Source organism: Alligator sinensis, unplaced genomic scaffold (assembly GCF_000455745.1).
Source record: "Alligator sinensis unplaced genomic scaffold, ASM45574v1 scaffold1719_1, whole genome shotgun sequence".
Classification (NCBI taxonomy): Eukaryota; Metazoa; Chordata; order Crocodylia; family Alligatoridae; genus Alligator; species Alligator sinensis.
The window spans coordinates 267741-285869 of NW_005842507.1; the positions used below are offsets into that span (position 1 = coordinate 267741).

General features: G+C 49.6%; 1 protein-coding gene across 4 annotated transcripts in view; it reads left to right on the top strand.

Annotated features, from left to right (window-relative positions):
* PAX7 (paired box 7) overlaps positions 1 to 17902 on the top strand; it is a 133925-nt gene extending 116023 nt beyond the window's left edge. For all 4 annotated transcript variants that reach the window (XM_006031474.3, XM_006031475.3, XM_025213157.1 and 1 more), the window contains exons 8-9: positions 7665 to 7911; positions 13066 to 17902. In XM_006031474.3, the coding sequence (XP_006031536.1) occupies positions 7665 to 7911; positions 13066 to 13181 (363 nt within the window). In that variant the 3' untranslated portion in view covers positions 13182 to 17902. The remainder of the gene's footprint in view (positions 1 to 7664; positions 7912 to 13065) is intronic.
* Positions 17903 to 18129: the final 227 nt, after the last annotated feature.

Here is an 18129-nt window from a genome sequence, read left to right on the forward strand (position 1 = left end):
AAATGTCCGGCTCTTTCGAGAGCCAGTGGAGAAGTTGGGCATAGAAGCCATGTTTCCTGATAGCCAAAGCAATGCTGTTACTGGTAGCTCATCCTCTCTGTCCCACCCAGCTTGGCTAAGGTCATCCAGTGAGTCAGGAGCAAAGACGGGAACAAAATCTAGGTTCAACAAAATCCCCTGCTCAGCATGAATACTATTTTTGGACCGTTCAGATTTTTGGAACGGGCTGGATAATGCTATGAACATCGCTAAAGTTTCCAGTTAGGCAATGAAAGACTATGATTAGGGCAATCAAACCTCATGCTTTGGGGCATAAGCTCATTATTCGCCGGCATCAGAGAGAGAAATTCATTTTATTCTCTTCTCTCTCCTCGCTTAGCATAACTGGCTTGGTGCATTATGGGAAGGGTTTCCTCAATTTTTTTCCCCCCGCAGTATCACGTGTCGGCCGTTCTCAGAGACGAGACGCACAATGAAAAGTACCCGTTGCCTGTAGAGCATCAGCAGTCGCTTCTTAAAACAGGCCAGATCAAGGGCAGGTTGTGTTGGGTGAAACAACTGGCCTTGAGGGTCAGGGTGCCCAGGATGGGGAGCTGGCACTCACCTTGCACTCAAAGTGGGATAGGCAAATACTGACCCGGCCCACCCAACTTGAGGCCGTCCCAGCAGCTAACCGCTGGAATCGGGGAAAGAAAGCAGAATAAAAATCAAAAGCGGCCCCAAAAGCAATGCCTCCGTCTTGATTGGGGGGGCGAGGTGCAAGAGTACCAAGAGCTCACCTAACCACGGGGGATATTTGGGGGTGTCTTTTCTCACTCGGTAGGCATCGTCTCCCCTCCCCACCATGCACCTCCTTTTGTGCATCAAAAATACCGCTCCCTACCCCTGTACTGGCAGTCAGATTTCCCCCCCGCGACAGCCTGCACCCCGCCATCCCCCACCCCCCGCAACCTCCAAACCTCAAAATCTGAAGCCCTGATTGCAGAGATTGAAGCTTCTAATTGCACTTCACTTTCCAAAGCCGCATTCGTTTATCATAAAGGGTGCACATTTCCCCTGCTACAGTTTCCACGGCCAGAGGCCCTGAGGGCCAGCTCAGAAATGGAGGGAATTAATTACATTTTTTTAACTCCCCTTCTTTTAAAGTATGGGAGAGAGTGATGAAACGTCCGGGGGGAACTGAGGGACTATAGAGACGGTGGCAAGGAGGGGGCGGCAGCAGGAAGGGAGGGGGCCTATTCTTTCATCCATGAGGGTCCATTGTACAATAACCTCCGTCCCCCAACAGACCGCGACCCCTCTCTCTCCCCCGGCGAACAGAGAGGGTGGAAACGAGGCCACGGGCTCCTAGCGCTGGGGCTGCTATTGACTTCCCCCGAAGTGCAAGCTCACGCCAAACCTGTGACTGATTTGGGGCAGCAGCAAAGGGAAAGGAGACGGGGAAGGGGGAGAGAAACCATTGATGAGAGGGAGGGGAAGGGAAGGCTGTCAATCTCTGTGATTGGCAGGGAACAGATTCCCCTCCAGATAAAACCTTACAGATGTGCAGTGAGTATTGATTTTTAGTTAGTGATGGTAATGCACCAAGAAGTAATAAATTATCGGAAAGCAAGGTCAAAAAAGGAAAGGTAAAAGGACTCTGCATTCTTGAGGAGGGATTACTCCAGCTGCCCCCAACTTCCCAAAGTTCAAAAGTTTGCTGGAAAATTGGTTTAACCAACTGGAACAAAATGCCAGGCAACCCTGGCCTAGCCAGGCTAGAGGCCTCTCCTCCATGCCTTGGCTTTTAAAGGGTTGTCATTACTGGGTGGCTGTACAGGAGAATGCCTGCGGGCATGGAAGAACCCATGCTCCGCTGTTGTTTTGATTGCCGTCGAGTCTGGAAATGAGCTCGGGACTCCCCCGTGCGAGGGTTCGAGAAACACATCGTATAAAACAATCCCTGCTTCAGAGACCTTCCAGTCTAAAGAGCCTGGCTACGACAGGCAAAAGCAGCAGTGCCGCCTGTGGTCTACAGTCCTCTTCTCTTCAGCAATCCCTTGCGGTTGAGGATGATTGTCTTATCGGCAGGTTGGAAGATGGCTGACGAGGCCCGTCCGGGAACGACAGAACCTGTTGCAAGTCTGGCACACATGTCCGTGCAGGGTGGGTGGCTCTGGATCCTTGATTCAGTCTGCAACGCACAGTTTCTCCCATTTTTCAGTCTCCTGCCGTCATCCTAAGGTTTCAGAGTACTGAGATCCTTAAAGCAGACGCTTCCTCCATTTGGGGTGATCCTGGGTGGGAGCTTCCCATGACTTGATGTCCATATTGCATTTGTTCAAGCTGGTCTTAAGGGCGGTCTTGAAGTGCTTTTGCTGCCCTCTTCTTGGGTCTTTACAGTTGGGAACCAGGGAAGAGATGGTTTAAGTCAGAGGTTCCCAACCCCTGGGCCACGGCTGCAAAGAGTTGGCTGCCGGACCACCAGCCCAGAAGTGACCGGCATACTGCACACTGGCAGCCAACCCTTTTTTATACTGAATATAAAAAAAGGTTGGCTGCCAGTCCGCAGTATGCCGGTCACTTCCGGCCTGCAGTATGCTGGTCCGCATTGTGACGGTTTGCAGTCACTCCCAGTCCGCGGTCACTTCTGGTCCATGGTTTGCCAGTCCACAGTCTAAAAAGGTTGGGAACCACTGGTTTAAGTGACTTCTCCAAACTCACACACTAGGGTAGAGATGGGAATTGAAATCCTGAGTGCCACTAGGCCACCCATCCATCCCAAAACACCATCCATCTTTCTTCTTATGGAGGATTAGTATAGAAGCATCTATCTGGTGCATACTCTTTTCTTTTTTGATCTTTGTCCAAAAGGAACTGGATATGTGATGTGCAGGAACCTGGGACATGGCTCCCCCTCTCCTCGTGTTTACATGTTGGGATCCTCTTGGCTTCTAATACAATAGTCTCATTTTTATACCATGGTATCTTCTGTTCTAGGATCGCACACCTCTTTACAGAATTAATTCAGCATCTTGACACCCTAATGAGATACTATAATATTCATAGGGATTCTTTAGTGAGCTAAAGTGACTTACTCAAAGCCTTGTGTAGAGCCTGGAGGGGACCCCAAAATCATGCTGTGCACAACGCCATGCAACTTGGTTGTTTTTCTTTGCAGGAATTCAAACAGGTGCTTTCTGCAATTCAGCTTTCATGGGTTTGGCCAATGCAGGTCAGACTCCTTTATCACCCTACATCCTTCTGTCTCTGTCAAAGCATCTTAAAATGAGTGTAAATGTAATCCTTGCTGAGTCCTCTTGCCACTCACAGGGCACTGCAAAGCAGCCAATTTGGGGTGGGGGAGGAAGGAGCAAGGAACCCCTTCGATCCTAGGGACTTTTGACTGAATTTCATTTTGTCTCACCTGATTTCTACCTGAACCAGCCCCAAATTTGTACTCTTAGTCCCCAGGTCCCAGACAGCTTAGCAGGGAGTGAGAGAGGAAGCGATGCCTTCCCCATCAGTGAGCTGAGCTGTTGCTTTACAAAAATAACGACTAGCAGCATCTTCTGTAAGCTGAGTCCTGATTCCAGCCAAGAACAAAATCAGATCATAAGATATCTAATAGCTAACATCTATATATGATCACGATAAAGAGCTCAGCTGATCAAATGTTGGCCTCGTAGACCATCAGTGCTGTCCTACCTGCTTCACCTAGTCCAGAAATCTGTGCGCCACATGAAATCAAGTGACATTAAACTGTGGCTGTCAAATATACAGGCTGCCCACCCAGATACCACCAACTCACCCAACGTGCTTATGCAGCTCGGGTGATGTACGCAGAGCCTGCAGAATCTCAGCTTCAGTTTAAAGAAAAGAATAAATTGCTGATCCTCCTGACTTGGACAAACACCTTCCGCCGCAAACCACTGCAGCGTTGCTTTGTCCCAGGCGCCCGATGCCCTTGCTTTAGAGCATCCTGTTACCTGAAATCTGAGTTCCCAAAGCCCGCTCGAGTTCTGGGAATGGCTCCTGTAGGAGCCATTAGGAAAGGGTGCTCAGTTATTTTAAGATGAAAAGCCCCATTTTCTGCATGGCCCCTGGAGTCAAGTTGAAGAAAAAGCTGCAGTGTATGCCCGGTGGCACCGGCTCACTATACTAAGTCAGATCAATAGTCCATCTAGTCCAGCTTCCTCAAGCTGGCCATGGCCAGTAGCTTCTTCTTTCAAGCAAGGTGCAAGAATGCATACAGTGTGATATCTTCTGGCCCCAAGAGAATTTCCTCTGACCTCTGGTAGAAGCTGGCGCAAGCCCTGAAGCAGGAAGGTTTGCATCCTTCCAGTGACATTTTGCAGGCTTTCTTTTATTTTCTTTTTGTATTGACTAATCTAACTCTGTCATCTCTATACACGTCAGTCTTCTTTTTTATACCCCACGTAGCTTTCGGTCTCTGCAATATCTTCGAGCGGTGAGTCTTGCAGTCAAAGTTGGCATTGTGCGATGAACAAAAGGCCTCCTTTATCTACCTGGAGTCTGAATCATTGTGATCGTCAAGAGCGTGCAAAAAATCCCTGGGCGAAAGATGATGAAGCTGTCCGTGATACGTTCAGTAGCTAGGATGGTTGGGGTGCCACTGCTTTTTCCAGCCCGCTTAATAACCCTGCATTGCTCCCCCACCACCTTGGGACTCCGTATCCTCGACACACAGACAAATCCCCCAAAAGAGACTCAGTCTGCCTGAGTCAGGAGGTGACATTACGTAAAGGAAAAGGCCTCTGCTGGACTCCGGAGTCCTTCCAGGGGAGGGAAAGCTTTAGAAAGCAAACGCCAGTCAGCTCCCGATCGCTGAGGCCTCGGCTAGGAAGGTGAGGGAGGAGGGGTAGGGGTAGGGGTAGGGGTAGGGGAGGTGAGCCGGGTTACGGGGCTGAGTCGGGAGGGGAGTCGCCGTTCTATACAATCCCCCCTTGTGTCATTCCGGAGAATGAATCCTTCGCATAATAGCTCACCAGGGCACTGGCAGGGGATAAAGGGCTCATTTTACCACTTGCCAGGCTCCAAATATTTTCAATTTGCCACTTTAATTGATGTCAATAAGGTTATGCTAAATTTGGAGGTTTCCAACATTTCTGCCGTCGAGCTCTGCGCTGGCCTCCCAAGGTGACCGGTGGTCCCCTGGTGAGCGGCCGGCACAAACACCGCAAGCTCGCGCTTCCCCCGCGACAGCTGACGGCTCAGCCGAGATGCGCTCAAAGCTCCTCTCCTTTCCCCCCCCGGCCCCTTCCCGGTGCCCTAGTCCTCCAGACACTTTTCGGCACTTTGCTTTACAACCATGGGTAATCTCAATTTCAATAGGCCATTGCATCAGTGAATGCAGAATCAAGTCTCTGATTCCCAGCCCCACAAGCAAACTGGCTCTCTCCAGCCCGGTTCTGTTTGCCACGAAGACAAGGTCTCTTGTAGCAGGCATTTTCTCTGCAAAGTGAATAACCCACATTAGCCGTTTAAGGACCCGGCATGGAAAGATCATGTTGTTGCATGCTGCACTACATTTACAGCCAGGTATAACGTTGAGATGGGCTGAGCTAGGACCTCTACTCTGCCCTAGCTGCATTTTAAAAGCAAGGGATGGATCATCTTCATTATCTCCCCATCCAGACTGGATCCAAAAGCAAAACTTATGACTCAGATCTAGTTCAGCTGGAAACCCAAAACGGCAGAAATCTTATAGGAATAGCTGGTTTTCCAGGATCGATGCCTCTCTGGAGGACACCTCAACAGGGGTGCTCCTTGTGTTTCTAGTGCCATCACACTTGAATCTTAGTCCTCAAGTCAGATTTTAAACTGAACTCCAGCCTCAAGCTAATCAAAAGCCAGCCCAAAACACTGGCTTCTTTGGCAAATAACAATCATAATTATAGGGCAAATATCAATAATAATTATAGCACTATAACTACCTTGCCCTTTTATAGGGATTCTCCTGCAACAGTCCCCAAACTCTTCACAAATGTTAAAGGCTTCAGTCACAACCCCTTGTGACCTACATGAATATTATTATCCCATTTTGTCGATGGGGGACTTCAGGCCCCGAAAGGCTGAGTCACAGAGAGTCAGTGGAAGAGCTGGCAATAAAACCGAAAAAGCCAATTCTCAGATACCTGCGATGTACGGCTTGGAAAAGAGTTTGCCTCACACTTACCTGCTAAGCCCTAAGTTGGTGTTTTTGTGTTTCCTTGGCACAAAGTAATGATAGCATCCCATAAAGCATTGTGGTGGTGACTGTTGTAAAAGGCAGCTCCTTGCGCCGACTGGAGGCCTTGAATGGATCTCTCATGGATGTCCTGACTGTAATGTAGACATAAAAAAGAGGGGAAAAAACAAATATTGTATTTGTTTAAAATCACTAATCTCCCAGTGTTACACCTGCATGCGAGGAGGAAGCATTGGCTAAGTGAACTGACCGGGAAGCTGGTGTACCCACCACTGACCATATATACCTAAGTGCACCGTTGACGTTGGGCAAATGGTGGTAACAAGATCATTTCGGCCATCACTTTCAAAAGCAACTGCTATTCTTGGGTTCCCTGTCCACAGCCTTTCAAGCATCCACTCTTCAGTGGAGCAGCACTGCCATGAGTTGCAGGTAGCGCTCCACACCTGGATAAATTAAGCGCCACGTCTTGGGCATCAAAAAATCAAAGTATCTCACTTCTGAAAATGTTGCTCTCAGCTCCCCATGTCTCAGTCACCCCGGTATAAAGTGGGACTCAAGCTACTGACCAGCCTGACAAGGAGGTTGTGGGAGGATTTGTTCATGAAAGTGCAGGCAGTGCTTTGAAGATGTCAAATTTTGCCAGTGCTAAGCATTGGTGATGATGATTCTTCACCCATAATCTGCTGAAGAGTTAGTTGCCTTAGTTATGGGAATCTGACCCATCTCTGCTACCCAGCCAGATGAGGACATTGTGAGTTGGAGTTGAACTGATGCTCAAGGGCCTGAATCAAAGCTCAGTGACAGTCAAGTGGAGTCTGTCCATTGACATTTTGGTGCCCAAGACAGCAGGTGGGAGGTGACGGTTCTCCTATAAAATGGCTCGATCGCATTTTATACACCGTGTGTTTCAGTTTGATGGATAGCAACTGTTCACTTCGCCAGTGCTTCTGCCAGGTGGACTTCCATCGCATGCCAGTATTCGGTGCTTGGAACATTTCAGCCATAAATGCAATGTCCAGATATGATCATCCAGTCCAACCTTCCTCATAACACAGACCCTCCTGCATGCTTCTCGCTAGTTTAATCCTTCCTCAAGCATGTGTTGCAAGGGCACAGCAAGTGTTCCCAGTTCATTTCCTACTGGAGCTATATCTATGGCACTGGTATTACCTGTCTCTCCAGTTGGCAGGGTCAGGAAAGAAAGACCTAGGATGATGGGCCAGACCTGTCCTCCCTCTTCCTACTGGTTATAATGAGGCCTACAGGACCTCACATGGCCACGGCCTGTGCTGTATGTATGATTTGGTGGTGGGGCATCATTCCCCGTGGTCTTCACTCTGGCACCATTGGCCGGACTTTAAAGTCACTGGATACACTGGCTCTCACCAGGGCACCCCAGGTTAAGCCTGGGTGTATCAGAGCGTGTCCTATCCATGGGCCTATTGACATGCTTTCCCCTTTGCTTCTCCAGGTGATGAGTATCCTGAGCAACCCCAGCGGGGTCCCTCCACAGCCCCAAGCTGACTTCTCCATCTCCCCACTCCACGGTGGCTTAGACAGCACCAACTCCATCTCCGCCAGCTGCAGCCAGCGGAGTGACTCCATCAAGTCTGTGGACAGCCTCCCCACCTCGCAGTCCTACTGCCCTCCCACCTACAGCACCACCAGTTACAGCGTGGACCCAGTAGCTGGCTACCAGTATGGCCAGTATGGACAAAGTGAGTACCAATTGCACTGGAGAGTCAGCATGGCGGGGAGGAAGGGTAGCAAAGCCGGCAATTATACAGAGGGTTGGCTCTGCTCTCTGGATGGAGACAGAGACTCATTCCCTAGGGACAAACCCCCGTCCTCTATCGAGCTCTGCACAGGGTCCTTCACTCACTCGCTGTCTATTTGAAAAGTTTGAATTTAATATTTTAAACAAATATTATGAAGGAAAGACAGACCCCACCAGGGGCCCTTTGGTTTCCTCATCTCCAGTTCTTTGATCCCGAATGGCCCCAGCATCACGCGCCCAGGACACGGGGGCCATTTCCCAGGGAAAAGACAGTTGGACGTGACTCCCTTCAGGGCCCATCAGTGCCACCCTTCCATCATATACTCCCTCCCAGGCTCTCCATAATGAGGTCTCTGTCCTGAGACTATGCTAAGCAAGGGACTGAGCTTGGCTATGCAGTCAGGACCCCACCAGCCCATCCTCTGAACAAATATTTATGGTGGATATAAGCCCACCATTGATGACTCATTAGAGGAAAACGCACAGGTCCACCACTGCCAAAACCACCCCATCCACCAAAGTCACAAGCAAATCCAGCTCAGCCCTTATTCTGCTGCCAGCATCAGACCACAGCCTGTTGATGTAGGCCTGCTTCATCACATTGCTCACTATGGCTCAAGATTAAGGGAGCGGGGCTCTCCCCTACCCTGGGGGGTCTTCAAGAGGAGACTGGACAAGCACCTAGCTAGGGTCAGTGCTCTTTTCTGCCCAGGGCAGGGGGTCGGACTCGGCGACCTACGGAGGTCCCTTCCCACCCAAACATCTATGCATCTATGAAATGTGCTGAAGAGGTGTTTGAGGGGTGCGGGCCGAGGTAGGGGGACGCTAGCCGCTCTCCTGATTAGTACAAAGGGAAACGAGGAGGGAGGGGGTTAGCGCGGGAATCTATGACTTGTTGCAAGAAGTGGGCAATGCTGCGGACTGATTTGAAGTCTAGCAAAAAATTCGCCAGCCAGGTTTTGGCCCTAGAAAGCTTAGCAAGGCACCAGCACTGGACTCCATGCTCGGACAGTGATAAAACTTAGATCTGAGGCTAAACTCGATGGTGATTTTTTGAACTCCCGGAGCAGAGGATGGGAAGACGGCGCCAGTCTCTGCAACCAAGTCAAACTAGGGCATTGTGACCCCCGCTAGGCTGGCAGCTGAGAGTGGCACGGAGTCATGAGCCCGTCTGCTTTGCTGCCTGAGCCAGAGCTGGCATCTGTCCATTGACTTCAGCAAGGGGTTTGGATCAGCCCCAAAAGGCAGCGGTTGGGAGGGTCTGTTTCTCGTCTAGGATGGCTGGGTCACAAAAACACTAGAGACCCTGGCAAAGGGCTCACCTGCCGGTGTTAAACTAATAATCAGCGTGGTGTTGTGAGAGAGTGACCCGCGGAGGGTTAAAGGTGCATCCTCTTCCTCCTCCAGCTCTCCAGCTCGCCCATGGCTTGTCCTCAGTGACCTTTCCTTCCATTCGACTGTGGCTTTTTATTCCTCCCTCCGTCACAGCCCTTTAATGTCTTTAACTTCTACGGCTAAATGAGAACCGGCTGTGGCGGCAGACGGGATCAATAGCAGCTTTCCCCCGCCCCTCCTTTTTTTGTTTTTAGGGAGCTTGATCTGTGACCCCCTGACCTTCCCCTCGCTTCTGGATGTGAGGCTGGACACACGTGCTATTGATAAAAATCTTAAACAAATTCCAATACCATGTATTTCCAATAAAGATCCCCTTGGGCGGGACGTTAGTCACACCCCATGTGTGTAAGAGGAAAAAAAAAAAAACGAGGAAGGGGAAATAAAATAAAATAAAATAACATAGAATAGAATACAATCAAATTAATCCAACAGACTAAAATAGAAAGGAGGAGGGAAGGGAAGCGATCTCAAAATGAAATGCCAGGGATCCTTCTTCAGGGCTCTCTCTGTTCATGCAATGGCCCAGATCCCTTTCTATTCTTATACTTGTCTCCCTTCTTTGTTTCTGTCCCATGCCTCCCTCTTTGCCGCCAAGCCTTAGACTTTCATCCAGTTTCAAAGTCCAGTTTTGAGCTCACGGCTCAGTTGGCAGCGGGAACACTTGCCAGTTTATTTCAGTCAGGATCCGGGCTCCCCAACGCTCTGTGCCCAGAAGCGAATCGTGTGCGATTGGCAGAGTTAGACCAGATGTGCCACGCTCCCCCGAGGCACTCAGTCACACAGGAGCCCTTCCTGCTGCCGAGGTGAAGGTAGGTGAGAAGATTTGCACACGCGCACGCCACCTCGGCTGCTCCTCTCCTTTGCTGAGCATCGCAGTCGCTCCCTCCCCGGGAAAAACAGCCTTTTAGCTAAGCCCGGCCCTTTGGCGAGTGACCCTCCTCCCTTTCGGTGGGAGGCTGAAAAGCAAACGCTGCCCAAATCATCATCCTCTCTGTGAAGATGGGATGCATTTAAAATGGCAAAGCCCCTCTGGAATTATGCAGACAGGACCTATATACATAGGGCCTGATAAAGAGCTCATTCGCTTCAAGTAGCATACTCATAGGGACTGTGTCTATCTATGTAAGAGGTGCTGAACACCTGCTACTCCTATGCGAGTCAATGAGGGATGGGAGCGCTCAGCACCTCTGAGCATGGGGCAGGCTGGCCTACACACACCCACCCCTATATGCCTTATGCTACTTTTTGTTTTGGGTCCTCCTCTCTATTAAACCGGCAACATGCAATTTTGATTTCTAGCAAGGCATGATGCGGTGCCAGCCAATGCTCCCAGTGGCACAGAAGAGAATTGTTGAGGGGGGTTTCAGCCCCTTTTTTTTCCTTCCCCTTGTAATAATGTCACTACATTTCTATCACTAAGTGATGCCCAGAGCAGGATGAGCAATTTCTGTCCAGGCTTCAGAACCGACTAATCCCCAAGAAGAATTAATTTTCCTAGATCACCCTCCTCTCTCTCTCTCTCCCTTCTCGAGTACATGTCTACATCTGTGCCTTGCAAAATGACAATGTGCATATGGTGTGCACCCGGATACACATACATCCACACACACACCATTGCTAACCACCTGTGCTACGGAGACCGTATCAGGAATACATTTGCTTTGCTAGTCCAGCCTAAATGTATCCCTAGAGCAGGGGGGGGCAAAGTGCGGCCCGTGGGCCAGATGCGGCCCACCAGGCCATTCTATCTGGCTCACGGGGCCCCTAAAAAATTTAGAAAATTAATCTTTATCTGCCCCAGGATGCCTGTCACGTGGCCCTTGATGGCTTGCCAAAATTCAGTTAGTGGCCCTCCACCCAAAATAATTGCCCGCCCCTGCCCTAGAGACTATTAAGGGGATTGTATAATGCGGTTGTCTATGATGGCCGGAGACAGGACTCAGTGCCCCAAGAGGTTCCTGCCAGTCCTATGTCAGTATGACATATAGCAGTCAAAATAGTACATAGTATGTGTGTGTACATCTATACTATAATAGTATAGACCGTTCCCTGTGGCTGCAGGGGACAGGACGAGAAACAGCAGTCTTAAATTGCAACAAGGGAAAAATAGATTGGATATTAGAAAGATCTTCCTAAGCGTACGGGTGGTTAAACCGTATAGGTATAATGACCTAGACAGGTTGTGGGATCTCCATCTGTGGAAGTACTGCATTTCAGAGGAGATTAGACAAACACTTGCTGGAGATGGTTGAGACACGGAGGATCCTGTCTCAAGCAGAGAGTTGGACTAGATGAACCCCTTTGATCCCTATGATTGGTACACACCTACATCATCCGTTTGTACAACCACGTAGAACAAAAAACCTTATGACGAGGCAATAGGATTTTCATTCTTCCTGGGACTTCCACACGCCTCCATCCACCCGCCAAAGCATCGCGCCTGGTTCCCAATCTGCCGTCCTGTGTGACTGCAGCGCCAAGAAGCCACCTGCGACTGTTCTCCCTAAGAGGGATCAGCGCTGCCCTTGCTACCTGAAGGTAACTTTACCCCGTGCCCAGGTCCATTTGCCTCTCACGTGCAGCGAGGCACGAAAGCTCACACGTAGAGGCAGCGCAGCCTGCTCTGTCCCAGCCGGTGTGGAGCAGGGGTGCCAGATTAATGCGGTCCTTACAGTTCCCAGAGGCCGGAGCTGTGCTAATGATGCCGGTGATGGAACGCAGAAGCGTGAAAGGAATTCTAATAGATATGACAACTCTAATAAGAATTTGTGTCTGGAAGGGACCCCCTTGGGGGCAGGCGTCTGACAAGACGTTGATGGCTGAAATTTGTTTACTCATTGGCACCGATTGTACGTCTCCTGCCAGCTCCTTATTAATCTAATTTGAGACATTATAGCTAGCGAGAGGGAGAGACTTTGACTGAAGCTTTGCTAATGAGCAATGTCACCATCCTGCCCCATCCCTCTTCCCCGCTCAGACCAGGGGGCACTCAGCTGAGCTGGGACTTGGTGGCAGATTGGGACTCGGGGTCCTTGGTTTACCGCGGGACTCGCTGCCGTGTCTCCCGAGATGACCACAATAGGTGCAGGCCTCTCCTAGGAGGGGAGGAAGGAGGCAGGGAGTGAGACCAAAACGTATCGGTTTTGGGCGTACGGGTCAGGCTCTGACCTCACTCGCACTGGTGTTGCTTCGTCGGACCCAGTGGAGTTAAGCTACAGCCGCGTAACCCAGATCAGGAGCTGGGCCTGTGGCTGGGAGGTCACCCAGGGGAGTTGAGGACACGAGGAATGACCACCTCTGTGCTCATCCTGCAACTGTCCCCACCGAGGTCCTGTCCAGGCTCCATCTCCTAGCAACTCCCCCAAAGCCTAGGTTTGCTATGAAAAGGGGAGTTTGTGTGTTTTCCAGATATTTAGGAAAGATTCATGCCTCTGTAGCAATAGGCGTAGAGAGATCTCAGGAGGCAACATCTGCACTTCACTCCCATTATAATAGACCTTTGTCTGTCTGTGCACCCAACCCTTGACTATCTGTGACTCTCCCTACAGTAGGGTGGCTGCCATCTCTATGTGCAACTCCTCTTTGCTACCGTGGGAACTTTATCTAGACGTGAAACACTGCATTTCCCCCAAATCCCAACTCTCACGCTGTCCTTTTTTTTTTTTTTCTCTCCCTCTCTTTTTCCACTCCACCCTCCCAGCTGCCGTCGACTATTTGGCCAAGAACGTGAGCCTGTCTACACAGCGTAGGATGAAGCTGGGAGAACATTCAGCTGTGCTGGGCCTCCTACCGGTAGAGACAGGCCAGGCTTACTGAAGAGTCCACCTGTGCCAACAAACCACTCCAGCAACCTGGTACCACCGGAGAAAACACCACCACCAGCCTTCCAGGGATCCACATGTACCCGGACCCCTCTCCTTCCCAGTCCCCCCTACCAACTCAAGCTGCAAAGGAGACGGGAAAGAGGGGGATGGCTCTCCACATATCCAACGCTTTACTGAGTACTCTTCGAAGAGGCCAATCCAGCCTCTTCAACCATGCCTCCTTCTGTGGCCAGAGACAACGGGTTGGGTGCATTTATGAACCCTGATGTTCATGCCCTCCCTCCAACCCCCTTGGCCAGCTTGGCATACTGCCCACGCTTAAGGACTTTCCATTGATCTAGGTAGTTGGCATAGTCAACACTGATTTTTTTTTTCCTTTGTAAAATACTTTTTTCTTTTCTTTTTTTTTTTCTTTTTTTCCTTTTTGTTGTTGTAAATTGGTGAACATTGTATAGGAAGGAATAACCAAGCTGATCGCAAAAGGTGATGTGATTCAGGACCACAAAAGACCTTTGGACCAAATAGAAGATCGTATCGGGAAAAAAAAAAGTTAAAGGAACAGCAGACCTCCCTGCCCCCTCCCGCTCTGGTGGGTTCCCCTGGCAGGGAGGCAGCTAAGCAGGGGCAGGATTAGATGGATATTTTAATTCCTTCCAGCCTAGGACCTACGGAAAGTGTAAATGTAAATCGCTGAGCAGGGGATTGGAGCAGTTGGGGCCAGGCTCAGTTTTCCTCTTAGGGACCAAGTTCAATCTGATTGCCGCTGAAAACCATTTGCAGCAAAGAGCAGCAGGAGGCTCGGTAGCAATTGTTGGCCTGTGTGTGCATGCGGAAGGCAGGCGTGGGACAGTCTTTAGGATGGGTGAGAAATGAAAAAGGCCCTTCTTTCACTCTGCAACTGGTGGCATGGGAGAGGGGCTGGGTGTGCCAGCAAAGCCGTGGGAAGACTCATTGTACTACTCGAAGGCAACTGCGATGACATGGTTCTTGTTAGGAGCAGCACACAAACCAGAGTCCACACACTGCACCGGGGAGGCAGAAGGCAATAGGTATGGCCAGGCCAGAATAGTTTAACCACAAGCATAAGGAGAAGGGGGCATAACCCCCCACCATGATACATCCCTCCGTACAGTACTAGACAGCGAGGGAAGCACCTTGTGCTCTTCTCCATGGATGTCTTTATTCTCCAGCCTACCAGGATAAACGCTTGCCTCTTACCACCTCCCCATACTCTTCCTTCTCCCCTGTCATTTGATCCTTTGGGCTCCTAGGCCTTTTCCTTTGTAACTCCATGTTTTATATGTTGGAAGTGAAATCTCTCATGGCCCAGGTATTGTTTTCCGCTGCCCATCTATAGAAGCCAAAACTCATCATGATGCACCTATCTGGTGCTCAGATAAAGTTGCTTAGGAATGACAGGGTCCTTATAAGCCATGAACCATGAGGGGCTTATACAGTTTACCTCTAGGTTGTGGTAAGGACCCTTGTGCACCCGGAGGAAATACTTCAGTAGGTCCCTAATCATTTTGACTTGTTCCATCCTCGTACTCCTTCGAACGGCTTCCGCCAAGAACACGCCTCCTTTGTACTGATCATCCCGGAAAGGATGAGGAAAGCTGTTACAACAGCAACCCACCCTGTTGCTGCCATTTAAATGATGCACAGATTTCGTGCCAGCCAGTAACCAGTTTAGAAGGTCCAAAGTTGGCAGCAGATGCTGCGTGGGGTCACTCCTATAGAAACCTCTGGTGTCTGCTACAGTCTTAGCTTTGGTGGGGCTGGGAAGGTGCCTGCCTCCCCACTCCCAGATCGCTAATGAGGAGGACTTCTTTTATGCCTCCTTCAGCTGCTTAATCATAGTTGGTAGGGTCGGAAGGGACCTGAGCAGATCATCAAGTCCGACCCCCTGCCATGGGCAGGAATGAATGCTGGGATCATGTGACCCCAGCTAGGTGATTATATAGCCCCCTTCTTCTTTCCTCCATTCTCCTCAAACCATCAGACCTGACTTGTGTTTCATGTAGTCTCTTCTGAAAGGCTTCAGGCTCTCTCTGTTGCCTTGCTGTGGCTCACAGCTTACCAAGACCCACAAAGTTACCAATTGCCATGGACCACATGAAGAAGAAGTTGTCAGGTCTTGGCCAAAAGCATCTGCTTGTTTCCTACGTTGCACCGTGTTCTATCAGACACCAACCATGGCCTTCATTCAGCCCACCCTGACTAGTATAAAATGACGAGTCTCGTTCTGAATTCCCGAAGGCATCTCGAAAAGACCAGAGTGCTCGAACTCTCTGACACACGAACATACACACCGCTGCTCCGTCTCCAGGATGTTGGCAAGTGCATCCTTACACTGTTCTCCAGGGCTTAACCCTGAAAACCTGAATCCCTCCTTTACGGGTCCAGCTGTGCAAGAGATACAGCTGTGACTCCAGACTCTCCTCTCCGGCTGGGAAGATGTCCCGAGACCACAAAACGTACGGGGGCCAGTACTAGACATTACATTCCACAATTTCATTCCAAGGGCAACCTTACAGCACGCGGAGCTGGAGACATAGAGGAGGGCAAGCACGATGATTTCCTAGACGTTCTCGGAGAGCGGAGATATGACCGACAAGCTGCGTTGCCTGGTACTAGTACGATAGAAAAGGAAGATGAGGAGTCATGGGATAGACTCATAGAAAAGTAGGTCGGGGAGGGATCTAGTCCAGCGGAGGCCACTGTAACAGCCCTGCCTTTCTTCCAGCCACATCCACACTTGAGAACCCAGGACATGCCTGGACACTCAAAAGGAAAGACAAAGTGCTTACACGACTGACAAACACCCATGGCAGCAGGGACTGAAATACCTGTTGCAATTTGTTCCAGCACCTCAAGGTTACCTGGCCATTTTGAACAGACAGGAGTAAATCCGGCTTAAGCAACAGAATACACCCTGTTCGGGATGATTTCACCGCACGTCTTAGTGTCATTCATTAACTGAAGGCCAAGTGAGAACAACCAGTTCTGTTTCCACCTAGAAAGCCACAGCCTGGTGCCTCCCATGGCTATTAGGAAACAGAAAATGTCAGTCCCATGCACACCGAGAGGCCACACACAATCCCAGGTGATGCCCCATGCCCTCAAACCATTTTGGACCAAACTCGTTTCTCAAACCTCCAGCTTGATCAAGCAGAAGAAAAGCAGCTTGCAACAGGGAAGACTCGACTGCTGCTGATCTCGCCCTCTTTTCCCTGCTTATTTGTTTTCGTATTCTTGCATGTGCATAAATACACACACCCACACACCCCCCGCTCCCAGTCTGCAAACCAGTCCTTAACAGTGCACAGCAGGTTTTATCGGTGAGTATGTTGTTCGTAGACAACTTTGGTTGAGCTGGGAGCCAGAGCACAGGACCCTAAGATATAAAGTCTTAAAAAAAAGAGGGAGTACAGTAGAAACCGATTTGCCAATTACCTTCACCAGAAAGTCCATGAACCTCTGGGCCACGGCTGTAAATAGAGTTCTTAGAGGAATAATGAAAAAAATGCCCTATACTAGCTAAGATAGCTATTCTCTGACCCTCTCCCTGAGGTCGCACTTATGTACATTAGTTGGGAATTTGGTCATGTGCTGTATGTTTATAGGAAGTTGACATTTTTTTTTATACTAAAAACACAGTGAGTGCCGTGCTAGTTAAAAAAAAAAAAAAAATGGGGCGAACTGTAGAAATTTGCATATCGTGTGTTTTCAAAATACATTCCAGCATCTTTGGGGTGGGATGGGTTTTGTTTCGGGGTTTCTTGGGTTTGTTTTATTTGATTTGATTTTTTGGAAGAAAAAAAAAAAAAACCTACAAAAAACAAGGTACATTCACGTATGGAAGTCAAAGGAACTTTTTTTTTTTTTCGTTTTGGTTTCTGGATTGCCAACCTCAGTTCTACTGAAAAGAGACAAACTCGGGGGGCGGGGGGGAGCAAAATGGAGGAAGATGCCCTAAGGGAGAAGTGAGACAGAGCGTGGAACCGCAGCGCTTGGCAATGGGCAGGTGTTGGACGGCAGGACCCTGGAGAACATGTGGTTGGATGCACGTGACGCAGACTGAACGGGAACCGAGCACTCATTCCAGTCCCGGGGACCTGGGGACACCTGGGGATGCAGAATATCCCGCCCTATCTTTAAATAAATTCATGGACACACTCCACAGATGTTCTCGCAGGTTGACGTTTTCCATGCCTGTGAACGAGAACTGACATCCTTGGGGGGGAAGGAAAAATATAAGAATAATACTAAGGAAAAGACTCGCTCTATCTCCCCACCCACCCGCCAGCGCCATTCCAAGACCGCCTTGGACATCCTCTCACCACGTCCTGTAGCTCAGCCGATCGGCTCCTGCCGCTCAGAGACTTTGTGTATTTAATGCTTCTAACCCGTCATCCCTAACACCTCCATATACCCACCTGGGGAATATCTACATAGCACTATAGAACATTCCTTATTCCTAGTAACTGCGGATATGTTGCTTCTGTGTTTGACTCATAGCCATTTTGCTCCATGTGTATGCCTGTGCGCGTGTATGTGTGTGTGTGTGTGCGTGCGCATGCGTGCGCGCGCGTGTGTGTGTGTATATATATAATCACACCATAATTTATTCAGCTATATGGAGTAGTAGAGTAGAAAGAGAAACTGGTATTTGCTTTAACTACCTGCTGCCTGTAGGTGTCTCTCTGTAACTCAGGCATAACTGTTATACATTAAAAGAAAAAGAATTAAAAGTGTCTTTGGAGGAATTATTGGTGGAGTTCACCTGGCAATGTTTCATCGTTGTCAGGGGTACAAAGCATCGGGTCCAGCCCCGCTGCACATGTGGAGCATGGGATTTGGTCCAACACCGGAGTCATTTGAAAGCCACACAAAGATCCCAAGACTGATCTGTCTTTAAAATTCTGGGTTTAATTCCC